At 38.9% G+C, this 19,744-nt stretch overlaps 2 protein-coding genes across 6 annotated transcripts in view; one reads left to right on the top strand and one right to left on the bottom strand.

The window, feature by feature from the left end:
* Positions 1-15,966, bottom strand: part of AKAP3 (A-kinase anchoring protein 3) — a 48,495-nt gene extending 32,529 nt beyond the window's left edge. For 2 of the 5 annotated variants that reach the window (XM_019464789.2, XM_019464793.2), the window contains exons 1-4: positions 15,228-15,958; positions 13,209-13,337; positions 10,146-10,250; positions 7,212-7,307 (exon numbers count right to left, since the gene is read on the bottom strand). In XM_019464789.2, coding sequence (XP_019320334.2) covers positions 7,212-7,307 — 96 coding nt within the window. In that variant the 5' untranslated portion in view covers positions 10,146-10,250; positions 13,209-13,337; positions 15,228-15,958. Of the gene's footprint in view, positions 1-7,211; positions 7,308-10,145; positions 10,251-13,208; positions 13,706-15,227 lie in introns of those variants that run through there. The other 3 variants (XM_019464790.2, XM_019464792.2, XM_019464791.2) reach the window with 3 other exon arrangements.
* Positions 15,967-15,994: 28 nt separating this feature from the next.
* Positions 15,995-19,744, top strand: part of NDUFA9 (NADH:ubiquinone oxidoreductase subunit A9) — a 37,369-nt gene continuing 33,619 nt past the window's right edge. The window contains exon 1 of the mRNA XM_019464800.1: positions 15,995-16,120. Coding sequence (XP_019320345.1) covers positions 16,072-16,120 — 49 coding nt within the window. The 5' untranslated portion in view covers positions 15,995-16,071. The remainder of the gene's footprint in view (positions 16,121-19,744) is intronic.

Genomic DNA, 19,744 nt, shown 5'->3' with positions numbered 1-19,744 from the left:
TGGTAGAACTCCCCTGGAAAGCCATCTGGTCCTGGACTCTTATTTGTTGGGAGATTTTTGATAACCGATTCAATTTCTTCACTGGTTATGGGTCCAGCACATTGGAAGAGTGTGGGTGTTTAGGAATTTGTCCATTTCTTCCAGGTTGTCCAGTTTGTTGGCATATAATTTTTCATAGTATTCCCTGATAATTGTTTGTATCTCTGAGGGATTGGTTGTAATAATTCCATTTTCATTCATGATTTTATCTATTTGGGTCATCTCCCTTTTCTTTTTGAGAAGCCTGGCTAGAGGTTTGTCAATTTTGTTTATTTTTTCAAAAAACCAACTCTTGGTTTCGTTGATCTGCTCTACAGTTTTTTTAGATTCTGTATTGTTTATTTCTGCTCTGATCTTTATTATTTCTCTTCTTCTGCTGGGTTTAGGCTGCCTTTGCTGTTCTACTTCTATTTCCTTTAGGTGTGCTGTTAGATTTTGTATTTGGGATTTTTCTTGTTTCTTGAGATAGGCCTGGATTGCAATGTATTTTCCTCTCAGGACTGCCTTCGCTGCGTCCCAAAGCGTTTGGATTGTTGTATTTTCATTTTTGTTTGTTTCCATATATTTTTTGATTTCTTCTCTAATTGCCTGGTTGACCCACTCATTCTTTAGTAGGGTGTTCTTTAACATCCATGCTTTTGGAGGTTTTCCAGACTTTTGCCTGTGGTTGATTTCAAGCTTCATAGCATTGTGGTCTGAAAGTACGCATGGTATAATTTCAATTCTTGTATACTTATGAAGCGCTGTTTTGTGACCCAGTATATGATCTGTCTTGGAGAATGTTCCATGTGCACTCAAGAAGAAAGTATATTCTGCTGCTTTGGGATGCAGAGTTCTAAATATATCTGTCAAGTCCATCTGATCCATCTGATCATTCAGGGCCCTTGTTTCTTTATTGACCGTGTGTCTAGATGATCTATCCATTTCTGTAAGGGGAGTGTTAAAGTCCCCTGCAATGACCACATTCTTATCAATAAGGTTGCTTATGTTTATGAGTAATTGTTTTATATACTTGGGGGCTCCTGTATTCCACGCATAGACATTTATAACTGTTAGCTCTTCCTGATGGATAGACCCTGTAATTATTATATAATGCCCTTCTTCATCTCTTGTTACAGCCTTTAATTTAAAGTCTAGTTTGTCTGATATAAGTATGGTAACTCCAGCTTTCTTTTGGCTTCCAGTAGCATGATAAATAGTTCTCCATCCCCTCACTCTCAATCTAAAGGTGTCCTCAGGTCTAAAATGAATCTCTTGTAGACAGCAAATAGATGGGTCTTGTTTTTTTATCCATTCTGATACCCTATGTCTTTTGGTTGGCGCATTTAGTCCATTTACATTTAGTGTTATTATAGAAAGATACGGGTTTAGAGTCATTGTGATGTCTGTATGATTTATGCTTGTAGTGATGTCTCTGGTACTTTGTCTCACAGGATTCCCCTTAGGATCTCTTGTAGGGCTGGTTTAGTGGTGACAAATTCCTTCAGTTTTTGTTTTTTTGGGAAGACGTTTATCTCTCCTTCTATTCTAAATGACAGACTTGCTGGATAAAGGATTCTCAGCTGCATATTTTTCCTGTTCATCACATTGAAGATCTCCTGCCATGCCTTTCTGGCCTGCCAAGTTTCAAAAGAGAGATCAGTCACAAGTCTTATAGGTCTCCCTTTATATGTTAGGGCACGTTTATCCCTTGCTGCTTTCAGAATTTTCTCTTTATCCTTGTATTTTGCCAGTTTCACTATGATATGTCGTGCAGAAGATCGATTCAAGTTACGTCTGAAGGGAGTTCTCTGTGCCTCTTGGATTTCAATGCCTTTTTCCTTCCCCAGTTCAGGGAAGTTCTCAGCTATTATTTCTTCAAGTACACCTTCAGCACCTTTCCCTCTCTCTTCCTCCTCTGGGATACCAATTATGCGTATACTATTTCTTTTTAGTGTATCATTTAGTTCTCTAATTTTCCCCTCATACTCCTGGATTTCTTTATCTTTTTCTCAGCTTCCTCTTTTTCCATAATTTTATCTTCTAGTTCACCTATTCTCTCCTCTGCCTCTTCAATCCGAGCCGTGGTCATTTCCATTTTATTTTGTATGTCGTTTAAAGCATTTTTCAGCTCCTCCTGACTGTTCCTTAGTTCCTTGATCTCTGTAGCAAGAGATTCTCTGCTGTCCTCTATACTGTTTTCAAGCCCAGCAATTAATTTTATGACTATTATTCTAAATTCACTTTCTGTTATATTATTTAAATCCTTTTTGATCAGTTCATTGGCTGTTTTTATTTCCTGGAGATTCTTTTGAGGGGAATTCTTCCGTTTGGTCATTTTGGAGAGTCCCTGGAGTGGTGCGGACCTGCAGGGCACTTCCCCTGTGCTGTGGTGTATCACTGGAGTTGGTGGGCGGGGCCGCAGTCAGACCTGATGTCTGCCCCCAGCCCACCGATGGGGCCACAGTCAGACTGGTGTGTGCCTTCTCTTCCCCTCTCCTAGGGGCGGGATTCACTGTGGGGTGGTGTGGCCCGTCTGGGCTACTTGCACACTGCCAGGCTTGTGGTGCTGGTGATCTTCTGGCGTATTAGCTGGGGTGATCAGCAAGGTGCACAGGGGTGGGAGCGGCAGACTCAGCTCGCTTATCCTTCGATGATCCGCTTTGGGAGGGGCTCTGCGGCACCGGGAGGGAGTCAGACCTGCTGCCGGAGGGATGGATCCGCAGAAGCACAGCGTTGGGTGTTTGCGCGGTGCAAGCGAGTTCCCTGGCAGGAACTGGTTCCCTTTGGGATTTTGGCTGGGCGATGGGCGAGGGAGATGGCGCTGGCGAGCACCTTTGTTCCCTGTCAAACTGAGCTCTGTCCTCCCGGGGCTCAGCAATTCTCCCTCCCTTTGTCCTCCAGCCTTCCCGCTTTCTGAGCAGAGCTGTTAACTTATGACCTCCCAGATGCTAAGTCCCCTTGCTGTCGGAACACACTCCGTCCGGCCCCTCCGCTTTTGCAAGCCAGACTCAGGGGCTCTGCTTGGCCGGTGGGCTGCCCCTCCGCCCCGGCTTCCTCCCGCCAGTCCGTGGAGTGCACACAGCCTCGCCGCCCTTCCTACCCTCTTCCGTGGGCCTCTCCTCTGCGCTTGGCTCCGGAGACTCCTTTCTACTAATCCTCTGGCAGTTTTCTGGGTTCTTTAGGCAGGTGTAGGTGGAATCTAAGTGATCAGCAGGACGCGCGGTGAGCCCAGCGTCCTCCTATGCCGCCATCTTCCGACGATCCCCCCCCTACCTTGCTCATTTCTAAGATAGAATACTGAAACATTGATGGCTAAAAATAGTTTGTATGCTTTTCTTATTTTTTATTATGATAGAGAGGCTATATCTTTGGGTCTGTTAATGTGTCTACTTCTGCCACTTGGTTATGTGAGGGATGTAAATGGCTGTGGAAGTTGTTTCATGTGTGCTCATGAGTTCGGCTAGTCTGCGCTTTAGTTTGTGTGTAACAGTTCACAATTGTATACCTACCCCTCCCCACATTGTGTGTGTGTGTGTGTGTGTGTGTGTGTGTGTGTGATAGAAAAAAATGGAAAGTACTTGGCCTAAACATTTTTATTAGTATCACTTAACTATTTTTATGAACATTGGTTTCACGGAAATCCAGCTGTGTACAGGCGAGTTTTTCTAGGAACTACAGGTGAAACCTGGTAGGAAGAGTTTGTTAGTCTCAACTTCCTAGTCTCAGGATATCAAATGATGGAGGCCTTTAAAAGTCCAACCTGAGATTCCTTATGAAAACTTCCAGTAAAGCAAACTTAAGGCCTATCTGGTTGCTATACCTATGTAAATAATCAGACCAAATCTGGTGAAATTAGCCTTCTTTTGTGATCAAAAGTTACCTTATTTTGAGATTTATCAAAATGTAGGCAACTAAGGTAAAAAGATCTGCCCTCCAGTAGAAAATGATGCATTTCCCTATAGTCTATAGTTTATAGACTAAGCATTGTTTACAGCCCTCCACATAATCTGATTCTGATTCTATGGGAGCTATTTTACAACTGTGAGCTGTAGGTAGTTGAACGACAATGCAGAATAATTCTACATGTCTGTGGACACATAAATTCTGTCTAGTGGAGGTTCAGCTGATTTCCCTTCTGCACTGTGGAAGAGGCCAGTTTTGCCATTCATTTCAATATTTCTGATCTATAATATATCTTTTTTTTATTCTCCTTTGAACTGGTTGTAACACCTCACCAATTTCCTCATTAATGAGTTAAATAAAATCTTTAACATGTGTTCATTTTAATATCTGATTGGGAGTCCTGATTTTACCTTTTGAAAATTATCCTTCAATATTACCTACTTATTTAAAGATAGGCACACTATCTGCAAATAGACATGTTCCATAATTGGGCTGTAACATGTACAGGGAAGTCTTATAATGCAGATGTAGAGTTTATTTCTCTTATCTTTTTCAATTCTTTTCACAGAACATTGAAAAAATTATAGCATAGCATACAACTTTTTGATAGAGTATAAAGAACTGTTAGCTGGTTGTGTTTATAGGTTTTTATTGCCTATTTACATTTTTAAACCTAAAAAGTGTGCACCTTATATCTATTATTCCACTCTATCCAGAACTTTGCAAAAGTGGTTGATGAGGCCATAATGACTGACTGAAAGACTAATCACATGACTTTTTCTATCAATGAAGTCTACAATCAAACATCTATATCTTCCAAACCCCATTGCCCTCTTGCAACCTTTAATTCTTTCTCTTCTTATACAGTAGTATCATGAACAGGTGGGAAGGTGAATGCCAAATTATTTCTGAGTCTTTCTTTTAAAAAATTTTTTTTAACGATTTATTTATATTTGAGAGAGAGAGAGAGCGCATGTGAGAGAGAGAGAGAGAGAGAGAGAGCAGGGGAAAGGCAAAAAGAGAGGGAGACACAGAATCCGAAACAGGCTCCTGGCTTTTGAGCTGTTAGCACAAAGCCCAATGCAGGGCTTAAACTCACAAACTGTGAGATCATGACCTAAGCCAAAGTCAAATGCTTAACCAACTGAGACACCCAGGTGTCTAATTTTGAGTCTTTCTTTCTTTTATTTTTTTTTTTAATGTTTATTTATTTTTGAGACAGAGAGAGACAGAGCATGAACGGGGGAGGGTCAGAGAGAGGGAGACACAGAATCTGAAACAGGCTCCAGGCTCTGAGCTGTCAGCACAGAGCCCGATGCGGGGCTCGAACTCACGGAGTGCGAGATCATGACCTGAGCTGAAGTCGGCCGCTTAACCGACTAAGCCACCCAGGCGCCCCTCTGAGTCTTTCTTAATCAAGGCCAGGGAAAATTTTCACATCCATGAAAGAGAACATAAAAAGGGTCAAGGGTTTTAACTTTCTCTCCTCAGCCATCTTCTGCTCCAGTACTTTAGTTTGAAGTTAACATATATAGCTCCCATTCTATTCTTCTTCACCTCTAGCTCTGCTAAGCATACTTTATGAAATTTTCCTTGACAACCTCCGACTTGGATCTATTATTTAAAAATCTATAGCAATTACTGCCAGAAAATCCATTTGGCAAATGGATAATTTGGGTCTACTGGTTATTTAGATATAATTAGGGTCTACTGGTTATTTAGAACTTTTATATTATATTTATATTTCACATGTATAGTTTTTATTTCCCCAATTAATGGCAAGGTCTATGAGGGCAGAAACTGTTTTTATTTATTTATTGTTGCATACCCCAGAGTGTTCCTTCCTTAATGATAAATCGTGACTGTTTTTTTAATTTGATTTAGTATTAAAATTGATCTTTTGTTTTTCTACAGGAAAGAGCAAAGGTAAAGAAAAGATCTAATAGAAGCAGTTTTGATTGACACTTACTCTATAGTAATTGGATATTCATTATCTATATGTCTTAATGTTTTGTGCAGATTTGTTAGTGTTTTCTCTCTTAGGCTATATAAGATAGACCAAATAGATTTTGAATAAATAGATGGGTCATGCAACATTACATGCAAATAGGTGTTTGATAAATATTGATACTAAGGATGAGAATCACCACAGTGATTCCATTAGATTATGAAACCCTTAAATTAAGAAAAAGAATTCTGTCTAACCTGTTTTTATATCTTTGACCCTAGGACTAAGCACAGAGTCTGTGCCAGTCATCCACATTGTCTCTCACCTCCAAGTCTACCATGCTTTGCCTTGCTCTGTGACACTGGAATTGGACCCCTTTTAACATTTTTTCTTTGGCAACTGGCTTTGTTAGTAGAGGGCACTGGAGAGACACTGAACTTCTGGCCCACTTGCACCTTCTGGCAAATGTATTCTGCACCAGCAGGCTAGTGCTCCTGTGGCAGCCACACTCTGTCCAAAGAAATCTGAAGCTGCCTTGGTTGAAGGAGAAGGAGCTTCTGTGAGTTCTTAGTCTCTTCCTGTTCACTCTCTTGCAGCCTAGGGGTAGTGGCTTCTCTCTACACTTGCTACTTCTGGAACTCTTACAGTTTTCTTTTACAGCTTTTAGTGGTTAACTTAGTTAATTGCCTTTCATTAAATTAAAAAAAATTTAATGTTTATTTATTTTGGGAGGTGAGGGAGACAGAAATGGAGGATCTGAAGCAGGCTCTGTGCTGACAGCAAGATCACAACCTGAGCCGAAGTCAGATGCTCAACCAACTGAGCATCCAGGAACCCCTCACTAAATTTTTTAATATCAAATTACTTGATATGGTTTCCATCTTCTAACTAAACCCTGATTTATAGTGCCTGACACTAAGTACTTAATAAATGTTTGTTGGCTGATGAAGGCAGAATGATAATGTTACTTAGATGAGAATTTATGCTTTTGAGAATTTTGAGGTGTTCTACATTTTGGAAAATAGTTTGTGAACTTTTGAGACATTTCTGTTTGAAATCCAATCCCTTTCTGTTTAAAAACTAACAAAATTTTACAGCTGTAATATATGTTTTGCATTAATTATACTATATTTCTTCTATGAAATTACCATATTATAGAATTTACCCCCAAAACAATATGGATGGTAACTTTTTGTTCTAGAGGAATTCATATTTTTCCCCAAGAATTTCACCATTGAAAATAAGAGGTGGGGTAGTGGTGGTAGAGAGAGTAAGGCTACTCTTAATAGTACTCCACTTATTCCTAATTTAGTATCTATAAAAAGTGGTTGACCCTTACCATTTTCCAGTCTTGGGCTTGGCTGTCTCCAGGAGTATAAACATCAACTTTGCATACTCCATTTTGGCTTTGTAGCCAGTCAACCCTATCTGACATCTGGAAGTAGAAAAAAAATGAGAAAGGGTCATCAAAGGGACAGGTTACATGAACATAAAGAGAAATAGGCAAATGGCTGAGGTGTGGAAAATAGGAGCAATGCTTTCAATAGAGAGACCTATCCCAAAAGCTACTTCAACCCACCGAACTCTGGATCTCTTCATCCTCAGCTGTCAACTACAGGAAGATTTCTTAAATATATGTGTCTCTAGTACGGAAGCTGGTGCTTGGTATATGTAGATGTGCTTAATACAGATTTGTTCATAAATGAACGTATGTAGCCATGTGTTCTGCTCTATGTGTTCTTGCTTGATAACCCTTCCACATCCTGGATTTTCAGTAGACACTCAAAACTCAATGTGATCAAAATAGAATTAATTTGTGTCTTTCTGCCTGTTGTTGTCCCACCAACTTTTTTTTTTTTTTGCCCACCAGCTTATTTTTAAAGTAATATATGCTTAATTTTCATTAATTTCTAGAGCACTAGCTTAACTTACATTAACAATAAGTCTAGTAGATCCTCCTTAAGACCAATCCCTCCTCCAAGTAGCCAAGGATCCTGGGGGAATTCTTAGTCTCCATGGTTCAGCCAATATTCTTGAGGCCAAGAGAAAAGAGATACCACATGCACCATCCAATGGGCCTTTGCGTGGATGCCCTTGCTGATACTGACTGTACTATAGCTCTCCCAATACTTTGCTCTACTCCCTAATCTCAATAATGGCACTGCCATCTAGCTAGTCTTCCAAACCAGAAAGCTGATAATCATTTTAGTTGTTTTCTCCCACCACAAGCCTCCATCTAGCTGCTACCACTGTCTTCTTTCATTTGTTGCCATTTGTCATGAAAGAATTGCTTATACTTGCTTTTGGCTCACCTCAAAATTTAGTGTAATAGCCCCTATTCTTATATTCCTTGCCGTAGTCTTGTCCACTTTCCATACCATTGCATCTTATTTGATAGTCTTCAAAAATATGGCCAATTATCATAATATTTGTCCACTGCTAATCTACAAGTATGAGAAGCTTCTCTTTGACCTCTTTTTCCATGCCAGATTTCCATTACCAGGCTTCCATACTGAAGTTCCCTGCTTTCATTACAAACTTTGCTTACATCTATACTTCTCAATAAGGTAGAATAAGCCAATATTTCCTCTCTAATGAGCCTAAACATTTTTATTAAGCAGATATACAGATTCATATTTGATTTGAACAAAGCAAAGCAAGTATTTAAAATTGTTATAAGTTGTTTTAAACTGTTACAGTAAAGTCCAAAAGTTCATCCTAATTTTTTTTACAGTGAAATTGCATTTTATAAAAATTTGCTTGAAATAAGCATTATTAGGGGTTGAATAGCTAGTTAATTGGAAATATTTGTTTTAAAGGACTTTGGGCAGTGGTGGGGGTTGACATCCTCCCTCAAAATTAAACCAACACAAATAAAATACAGATTACACACATGACTTAAGCTTACTTATAAATGGATTTATTATTCTTGTCATATAGAATATTATGGGTAATTATTAAAAAGAAAATAGGGGTCCCTGGGTGGCTCAGTTGGTTAAGCATCCAACTTCTGCTCAGGTTATGATCTCGTGGTTCAGGAGTTCAAGCTCTGCATCGGGCTCTCTGCTGATAGCTCAGAGCCTGGAGCCTGCTCCAGATCCTCTGTTTCACCCCCCCACCGCCCCTCCCCAGCTCATTCTCTCTCTCTCTCTCTCTCTCTCTTTCTCTCAAATAAATAAATAAATAAATAATAAAACAGAAGACCTTTTAAGAGCTACTTGTCTTTTGCTCCCACAAGGATTTGTATGTATTTTCATACCCCAATCACTAATTCAGATTCCTGAGTTAGGGATACAGTTTCTCTTACTCTTCCTGACACTGTAATACAATAAATTCCTTGGGTAAGCAATGGGTTCTCCACCCTGATTAGACCTTAGAATCACCCAGAGAGCTGTTTAAAGATACTGACTCAGATACTACTTTCCAAAGAACCTTATTTCCTTTTTTAAGAAACATTTTTAAAATCTTTATTTATTTTTGAGAGAGAGAACACAAGCAGGGGAGGGGCAGAGAGAGAGGACGGACATAGGATCCAAAGCGGGCCCTGCACTGACATCAGAGAACCTGATGAGGGGCTTGAACCCACAAACTGTGAGATAATGACCTGAGCCAAAGTCGGATGCTCATCTGACTGAGCCACCCAGGCAACCCCTCAAAAATTTTATTTCAATGGTTTTGGGGTGGGGAAACTTAGACATTGAATTTTGTAAAAGCTCCCTGGATGATTCTAATATACATCTGCATAAGAATGAGAATCCCTGGGCCTGGGTTTATCTGGAGAGATTCTCTCTGAGAAAGACTGGCCAGCTCCAGAAAGATAAATATTTATTCTTTTCGTTAAAACATTTCTACAATTTCCTAAAGTTCTTTGGTATCTCATTTTAATAGTTTTCTTTTAACCCTAACAAGGGAGTTTTTAAAGTCTATGAAGTTAAGCCTAGTATGGTCTCTCAGCAGCTATTATATGCTAATATCCTTATGCTTGAGTCATTACCACAAATAAAGGAATGGATATTACTATTTTACTTATACTATATTACTTGGACAAATAATGAGAAGACTTAGAAACAGGTTGCTCTGGACTGTTGACAGAGCAAGTGAGAGACAATAGCTTACCTGTCAATCTCCAGTTGATATTTCATCCTAACGAATTGCTTCTAATAGAAAATGACAAACTCAACAGGATCTCCTAACTTATTTAAGCCATATATCACAATTAAAAAGTAAGAGTGAAAATTAAGTGCAAAAGCAAGGAAATTATGTAATCACTTACTCTTACTGATGACAGGTTCTGAGATACGAGGAAAGCTCTTGATTAATTTGTTGTCTTCACTATCCCTAAATTTACCCACCCCTCCTGCCATGAAATATAAGGGATCTGCAATGGAAAGACACAGATAAAAATGACTAATTTTACATATGAACCCAATTGCCCTTATTACCAAATAATGATTTTGACTTACACATTATTTTTCACATGTAGCACACAAGTCATGAGCACAAAATGACATTCAAATTTCAAGTCCAGATCTTATTCTGGGTGCAGTCTGATGGTTCCCAGATGACAAAAAAAGGTTCTATCTTTTGGCCAACAGTTCCTGAAATGACTATTATTATTCTCCACTTCCAAATCAGTGATTTATAGCCTTAAATAACAATGACAAAACTAAAGGTTTTTAGGTTAATCTCAAACTTGCTTGATTAGTAAGTCAAAAAATAAATAGCTGGAATGAAGAATAAGTGCCCTGAATTAATTCATGGATCTCAAAACACTCTGTAAATATTCTTTTGAGGACTTAAGAGAAATATACATCTTCATGTTGTAAAGGGGATTTATAGTTAGTTAGATATAACTTCCAGATCAATGATCTCCCTTACACTACCTCTTATAAGACATTTAAATTAGGACATTAGGGCATTGTACTTTAAGACATTAGGGCATTGTACTCTCATACTGGAATATCCACCCAACCTCCTAGTGATGTCTCTCTAAATACCACCCTTGCTTGATAGTTCAGGACAAAGCTTACCCCATCTATGAAATATTTCCTAAATACCTAATTCAATGTGATTGGTCCTCCATCAAGGTTTACGTCATATTTTGCTTCAACCTTTACATCCCATCTAGTTTTTTAATTGCTCACATATATTTCATCTCCTTTATTAGATGGCTTTCTAAGGGCAGATGCATTTTCTTACTCATCTTGGTATCCCTCATAACTAGTGTATTAAAGTTGGTGCTTAATAATTGTCTGCTGAAAGAATGAATATATGAATAGTGCCCATTTCAAATTCCAGATAGTGTCAACTGTTCTTTCTTTAATAGGAGAATCTGAGAATAACTCTCTCTCCCTCTCTCTCTCCATATATATATACACATATATATGTATATATATATATAGTGGTTTATTAACAGACTCTCCTATCCCAATAATACAAATAAATCATTACTTCAAAAGTGCTCTCGAACTTCTTTCACAAACAGAAAGAACATATTTTAGTCACATGTATCCAGCAAACACTTCCACCTAGACGTACTAGCATTTTTTTATTATATTTTCTATGTCTTCTTGCGTGTTTATCTGCATCCATGGACCTTTAGACTATATATATAGTACTAAATATATTACTATATACATAGTATACATATATACATGTATATGCATACACATATACATAGTATACACATATGCATAATATACATATACAATAAGTACATTATATTACTATATACACAGTACTATATATATGTATAGTGTATATATATATGTATAGTATTACTATATATATAGTACTATGTATATAATAACATATATGGTACTTAAATATCTTTTGATGGTAATATTCAGACTTCTAAATCTGTATATATTTTTCATAATGAGATGGAAAAGAGGGAAGGAAACTCTAGAATTTAATGGAGCCAATGAATGGTGTCATAAATTTCTTATGCTTAAAGTTGGTGAACAATACCCTGGAGTTAGGGTAGGATGTAAAAGACAAAACGAATGCTTTGTATTATCTATTAAATTTGATGAGGAAAGAAAGATAACTGTATACAATATATAGACAAATGGACCCTAGAAACCATTCTAACAACCTCATTTTACAGATTAGGAAACTGAGGCTCAGAAAGGGAGTGTTAAAAACAATGGACATACTACTTTAAATAATACAGGTTAGCATCCTGCAAGCTGTGAAATTTTTCTATGGCCAATAGAGGGATCCTGCAGCCAATAGAAGGGATATTTCTTAAAAGTGCCAATGTGGTTGCTACCTCAATACTAATTGAGAAGGAGTGCAAATCATGAATACCAGCCAGAGAGGGCATAACACAGGGGTTTGGTTATGGTTGCTGTACTCCAGACCATAACTCTATCTCAAGACTGTTTTCTTCTGTATCCATCATAAGCAAGAGGCTTGTTTACTCAAGGTTCTTAAAGTCACAGAAAAGCCCAAACTACAGACAACATATATGAAGCAGGGCTGATACATATCATATTAAGTTTTAAAGTTCATTCAACCAAGTTTCGTAACTAGTTTTAAAAAGGAATATATTCAATTATATATATTCTCTTTTTCTGTCTTGCTGCCTTCCTCTAAGTGCCTGGCACATTGTACACACTCAATAAATTTGGTTATTGTTGACATCAGTTACAACTGATTTTGTTTAAGGATAAAAGTGTGTGTGTGTGTGTGTGTGTGTGTGTGTGTGTGTGTGTGTCTTTTTCCCTTGGTGATACCATTCAGTGTTAAGCTTCTCTGTGAATCTCCTCCACTTTCATTTTCCCTTGGTTTCTTCCTCTATTGTACCATAAAGTACAGACACTTCCTCCACATGGCTACATATTGTCTAGCCAAGGCTTCAGAAATAATAGTAGAGAGAATTAAAGTAGAGGAGATTCGGGAATCAGAGCTACACCAGTCTGATTTTGCTATTAGAGCACTGGGGTTAAAGAACAAAAAACAAAAAACAAAAAACTTTTGGAATAGCTACACAATGAAAATAAGTCAGCAGGTAGTCAAGCTTCCAGTCTCATTGTCAAATTGGGAAGCAGGGAGTAAGAGCCCCTCATGATCCCAAAAAGATGGCCAAGGAGATCTGGTCAAATCTGCAACAAAATAAAAATTTTAGCAGTAAAGATGGTAGCTTTAGTTGTAATGCTACTGAGTGAGAGGCTTATTTATTCCCAGAAAACTGATGCAAAAATTAAAACTGTGCAAAGAAGGAGGCTGGGTTGAATACTAAAAGTTAACCATCGCTTGTCACTGAATTCTCCTTTTTAACCACAGAGGCTCAGAAAATGGGCTGTTTTATCAGTCCAGTGGAATTTCTTACCTCTGTAGCACTGGAATAGTGAACCACAGAAGACTCCAGTGATGTCCAGTGAAGATGCTGGGATGTTCTTGCTCAGCTCAAGATCTTGTTTCCTCCCCCAGCCTTCCATGTACCTCCCCCTTGTTGGGACTGAAGAGTGACATCAGAATCACAACTGGTGATATCATTGTCTCTATAGCAACAGTAGTGAAGCTACCAGAAACTGAGTTGTCAAAGGACAAGGGGGATAGGTGAAGATACACTCCAAGGCTCTGATGCTTAGTTTGGAAGGACTGGGCTGGCTTGCTTCCAATTATTTTTCTCCTTTAAGTATCTAATTTAGGAAGGGAATACGGGACGGGGAATTTTACCAATGGGTTGCACTTAAAACAACAGTGTTATGTACAAACAAATTCAGATGGGTACAGAGAAGAAATAAAAACTGAGCATCTACTAATTTTTTTATACAAAGCCCATGGAATCATTTCATTTTGTGGACCCAGCCTTGACTCTGTTATAAGCATCTTACCTTTTGTAATAATAATAATAAATTTGCAGATATTTTGCCCAAACTGACCATTTCTGGGTTATAATTTTGTTTTTGATGGTCAGATACAATAGCCCTAATCCTTTCTCTACAATGCCTTGACCAGAGAATGAGCTGGGATAAATCAGACCAAGAGGCATTTGATTGGCAATTTCTTTCCTTGAGGAGGACTTTATTTTTAGTACATCCCCTTTAGAAATGTTATCCTAGGTACTCTTAATTAATGACTCCATATAGGACTGATAATGTAGTTTCTATGAAACAAGAAGAATCTTGATCAAGGTCACAAGATAAAGTTTACAACTGTTAACAAATTCAAAAGTCACTGACTTGTTTGTTACAGGCTTTCTTCAACAAGGTTATTTATCTATTGATGATTTTTTTACACTGCCTCAGTTTTTTCATCTTTAAAATAAAGAAATTGGGCTTACTCATGTCTTACATCCCTTCAAGTTCTAACAGTCTAGGATTTTGATACTTCAGTGGTATTTAAATAGAACTTCATTTACATGCATACAGTATTCTGCAGTTGAGAAAGCACCTTCACACCCATTATGTCATCTGATCCTCACAATAACCTTTTGAGGTAATAGGGCAGGTATTACTTTCCCTGTTTGACAGGTGTAGAAACTTGCCCAGGTCACAACTATTAACTGGTAAAGCTAGGACTGGGATCTAACATTCCGAGTTTTAAGTCAGTGCTTTTTGAACAATATGCCACCTTGAAACTAGTATTGAGAACATCAATCAGTGTTTGACTTGGAAATGTAAAATACCATACTTGGCATGTTACACAGGTGTTAGGAGGATGGTGATGATAATGGGGTCCGTCAACTTTTCAGAACCAGTTTTTTATAATCATATTGACCCCAGAATCAAATATCAGAAAATTTTACGCGCTGGGTGAAAACTGGACGAGGCCAAGAGATTTAAGACGGTGAAGCATTTTTAAACTTCTCTGATTTTCTTCAAAAGTTTCTTTCCTCTTGCAATTCAATTTGGTAGATGACACTTCAACAAATAGTGGGGGAGGGATAGAATGGGGTACAACCAATTTTACAAGCCTAATAACCTCTGCTCATTATGGGACTTTTGTCCATCCAAGCAACTCACACTGCTTTCTTCCTAAACACACACACACACACACACACACACACACACACACACACACAACCAAAAAACAAACAAAACCACAAAACACTGAAAGAATTACCAATCTAGAAAGATCCCCCAACTAGTTTGTTTTCTGATAAGCCCAAGGCAGATGTCTCAGAGCAGTTTGCTGTCTCCTACTCCCAGATCTTGAACGACCAAAATAGACTAGTTAAAAAAGCCAAGTACTTAATCTTTCTGGAATCTCTTTGGAGTCTAGATACCTCTTTCTAAAACAGTGCAGATTCTCAAATTGGTCCACAGTTTAAAAAAAATTAAGAACCACTGTTCTAGAGTCATCTTGAGTTTCCTTCTAGAAAAATGTGCAGTGGCATACGTACCCACTAGATTTTACTTAATATTTCAGGAGGTTCACAGACTTCCTTAAGTCCACTCATGAATCATGCACCAGGATAAGGATAACTGGATTTACATGTCAGTTGGTGGTAAGTGCTTTCACATATAAAATAGCAACGAAGAGACTGATGGAGTGATGACCACCTTGGGTGTCTGAGAAGTTTTCTTCGAGCAGAAACTTGAACTGGAGTAGACATCTAAGTGAGCCTGCCAGGCAAAGGGTACAACAAGAGCTAAGTCTCCGGGGAGAGAATGTGCACGAGTTCGACGTGCACATCCTCATTTCTATTTTTCTTCCTCCCTTTCTCGTCGTCCCTGCTTCACTCCTTTCTTTTCTGACTTCTCCTCTAGACCCTGGTTCTCTCCTTCGAGAACTTCCCGAGCGCAGGGGCCGCGCCTCTACTTTCCCCTAGTCTCACCAGAACTTCTCTATCTGACATTTTCAGGAAATAATGAACTGAACTGAGTCAGGAAAGCTTGGCTCAGGCAGCTCGGGTTGTGCCATTTTGTATGCCCTCGAGCCAGTCACTGGTTGACTCTGAACTTCACATTCCTTGGTAATGAGATTATCTTTACGGTCGGCTCCAGATCTGAGATTCTGACCCCAAAATTCTTCGCTTTCTATTTCCCCTTTTTGCCCTCTTTTCCACGTACCCTCCCTTGTACCTTGCTCTCCTCCCCAGTTCCCTCCAGTTTACACCCTATCCTAATCTCTGACACGCCCCTTCTTTTCCCGTTGGCGCCTGCGCAGCAAGGCGTGGAAGATTACTTTTGGCCCAGCTCAGTAGCCGTAGCCAGAGCGCCGGTTGCGGGGGATTGTGGGAGAAGATGGCGGCCGCCGTCCACCCTAGGGTTGTCCGAGCCCTGCCAATGTCACGTAAGTGTCACCGGGAGCAGGGGCTCCCTATCGGGATTCCGAGATGGGGATCCGAAGTGTTGGGAGTGGTGCCGTGCTGCAGCGTTCATGCCGACTCCCAAGGCACCTCGGTTTTTCTAGGTCCGGAACTGCCTGTAGTTTCTGCTTTCCTTTTCCCCTCCCCGGCTCACATATTAAATTGTACACTTGGAAAGGGGTCTGTGCTGAGCGAACATGAGCAACGGGAAGGGAAAAGGAGAACGTGGCGGGGGGTGGGGGTTGTAAAGGATCGAAAGAATGAGTTCTGGAAGAGTTGGAACGGTTTGAGGTTATGAGACAAGTGTGTGTGGCCGGCAGCGGGCCTTTTGGGCCCCCGTGGGGGGAAGAATCAGAAAAAGATGGGGGGAAAAGATAGTGAGAGAATGTTCTTAATGGATTGACTGTATGATCTTGTGCAAACCCTTAATCTCTCTCAAGTTGAGATTCTTTCTGTTACAGTGGCGGTAATACCACAACGTCAGGGAGTTTCTGAAACGGTTAAAGTAACATTTATAAAAGCATTTTCTAAGTCCGAGGCGTTTCTGCGGATGTAGAGTGTGTTAGGTCGAGGCACTGAGGTCTGGGGGAGCGAGGGATGCTGGAGAGAGAACCAACAGTCAGGAGTTTAATGGAAAGAAAAGGGAAGAAGAGTAAAGGATATCTAGTGTTTGTCTAAGCGTTGTTTATTTTTCCTTCTATTCTGATTGGATCTGCTGTCACGGTCCTCAGTTTGAGAATACAGTATATATTTGCTCTTACACAAAAGGAGGCAAGAAAAGCAAGGAAATTGGAAATACAGTTACGGTTCATTATCATTCTTCTGCCTCCATCCTTTCACAAATTTGACCCAATCAGCCTCCAAAAGTTGTATTTTTTCGTAGTGTATTCTAGTTATTACCAAATATTGTTTGTTCTCAAAATTAGCTGCATGTTAGAATAATTTTTAATGCTTTTAGAAAAAATAGAAATGGAGACTCATTGCAGAGGTATTAAATCAGAATTTTTGAGATCGGCTCCTTGCACCTTAAATTTTAAAAAGCTACACAAGTAGTTCTGATGTGTAGGCTGAGAAGCAAGTCAGAAGTATTTGGAGGACTTTTTTAGTTTTACATCTTGGGTAGGGCTTCTGCATGCTACTGGGAAGGTGATTGGTTCACATCATTTATAATGATGGTTTTGTAGTCATGACTTCTTTGCAAGACATTTGTTGGTTCTTGTCAAAGTATTACATTGGTGTGACATAATGTAGATCATGAATGATAATAACTGCTATTGGTTGAGTATCTGCTATCTGCTATCCACAATCCTAAATATTTCCATAAACATTTTCACTGTAACGTACCCCTTTTAAATTGAAGCCATTGCTTGTGCTCTTAACCAGTATGCTTTATTGTCTCTGGTAAAATAAGCTTTTGCATAGACTCTGGAGAGGCAAGTCTAGTGTGTAACATAATCAAAACACTATAGAACAGAACTGTGTAATACATTATATATGGTGAAATGTGGAGAGACTATTAAGTACCATAGGAAATCAGAAAAGGGAAATATTGTATCATTTGAAGTAATTAGATTGGAAGACCAGTAGAGAATTGCAAAGCTTCCACTGATTTTTTAGGGTTGTTACAATCTGGAAAGTCAGAGAAGCTGGGTATTTTCCCAGCACGGGCATAGGCAAGGACAAGGTGGAATCACAAGAATTCACAAGAATGGAATCACAAAGTCCTTAGAAGGGAGTGAAATGACTACCTATAGATCTGGAGTAGTAGAAAAGAAAGTTGAATACATTAGATGGGATTAAATAATGGAGGCCTTTGGAAGTCCAGCAGTTTAGACCAGTGGTCTCCAAAGTGGGTTTTGTAAGAGGAATCAGTGGCATACAAAAAAGTGGTTTCACAGGATGCCTGGGTGGCTCCAGTTGACTAAACATCTGACTTCTGATTTTGGCCCAGGTTATGATCACATGTTTTGTGGGATTGAACCCCGTGTCAGGCTCTATGCTGATGGTGCAGAGCTTGCTTGGGATTCTCTCTCCATCTCTCTATGCCCCTCCCTGGCTCCCAGGCATGCTCTCTTTCTCAGAATAAATAAACATAAAAAAAAAATATGGTATCAGAACTTAAGAAACATATTTAGTAATAATAACAACAATAGCTAACATTTCTGTCGTTCAAACTATATACTAGCTACTATTCTAAGTGCTTTAGTATGTTTTATAATGTACACAACATATTGGTACTACATAGAATGTGTATGTAGTTTATAAATAAATCAATGCAGTGTGCAAGCAAATGTGTTTGGAAGGATTGGTTTAATATTACAGTAATTTAAATATTACAGTAAGAAACCAATGTAGGTTTTTGAGCAAAGGAATATAATGAATAAAGGATATTATTCTCCTAATGGTGTTCATAATAGGTGGAAGAAAATAGGCTGGAGCCAAACAACTTATATTTACTTATTGAGCACCTATTAGTGCAAAGCACTGTGACAGGTACTTACTCATATATTAATTTTCATGTCAACCCTCTAAAATGTAAGCTCCCTGAGGCCAGGCACTTTGTCTTTTTTACTGTGCTAGTTACAGTTTAGAATAGTGCTTGGTCCGTAATTTTTGGAAAAAAAAACCCAAATAATTAGATGAGGTTGATGTAATATCACCTCAGGGATTTTGAAGTAATAACAAATGAAAGCATCTGTTACTCATAGAGAGCTTAACATGTGCTAGATAATGTTCTAAATACTTTATATACATTACTCTAATCCTCATAACAACCATTTGAGGCATTATTAATTCCTTGGCTGCAGTCATTTTTCACAATTTATTAACTGTCCTTTGTCCAGTGTCCTCATTTCCTTTCTTACTCATCATTTTAATCATTCCCTTTTATAAATTCTCAACTTCCCAGTGCATCTGCCTGTGGCATTAAAAAAAACAAAAAAACAAAAAAAAACAAGCTTACCACATATTTCTTGCTTACCCCTGAGCAGTAGAGAACTGAACTAGGGAAAACTCCAAACTGACTTATTTTAAATTCATGAATACAAACATCAAGTAGATTTTCAGTACTACATTTTTTCAAAGAAATTTGCTTTCCCTTTCTCTGTAATGATTATTTACCATTGCCAATTTCCTAAAACTTCTAACATGTGCTTCTCTCTCATTCTCAACTTAACCTAGAAATCAGCAGTGTCAGGGGCATGGGGTGGCTCATTCGGTTGAGCATCTGACTCTCCATCTGGGCTCAGGTCATGACCCCAGGGTCCAGGGATCGAGCCTCATGTTGGGGCTCACACTCAGCATGGAGCCTGCTTAGGATTCTCTCTCTTTCCCTCTGCACCTTTCCCCTATTCTGTATCTCTCAAATAAAAAAAATAAAAATAAAAAGGAATTAGATGAGAACAATCTTTTTCTCCACCATAAAAATCTAATAGCTGAGCTGCAATAATTTGCAACTTTCCTTCCTGTTAAAGTGGATGAGCTCCTTTTGTTTTGATCTGAGGCTAGTTCTTTTGCTTTGCAATCCATCCCATCCTCAATTACCTGTGCGTTTCCTCCCCTGAATCATTAATGTTTCCCCTCTACCAGCTCATTTCCATCAGCGTGTA

The sequence above is a fragment of the Panthera pardus genome, unplaced genomic scaffold (genome assembly GCF_024362965.1).
Source record: "Panthera pardus isolate Hobbes unplaced genomic scaffold, ASM2436296v1 HiC_scaffold_6, whole genome shotgun sequence".
Taxonomy (NCBI): Eukaryota; Metazoa; Chordata; class Mammalia; order Carnivora; family Felidae; genus Panthera; species Panthera pardus.
Note: the sequence above shows the minus strand (reverse complement) of the source record. Positions and strands in the feature narration are given on the sequence as shown.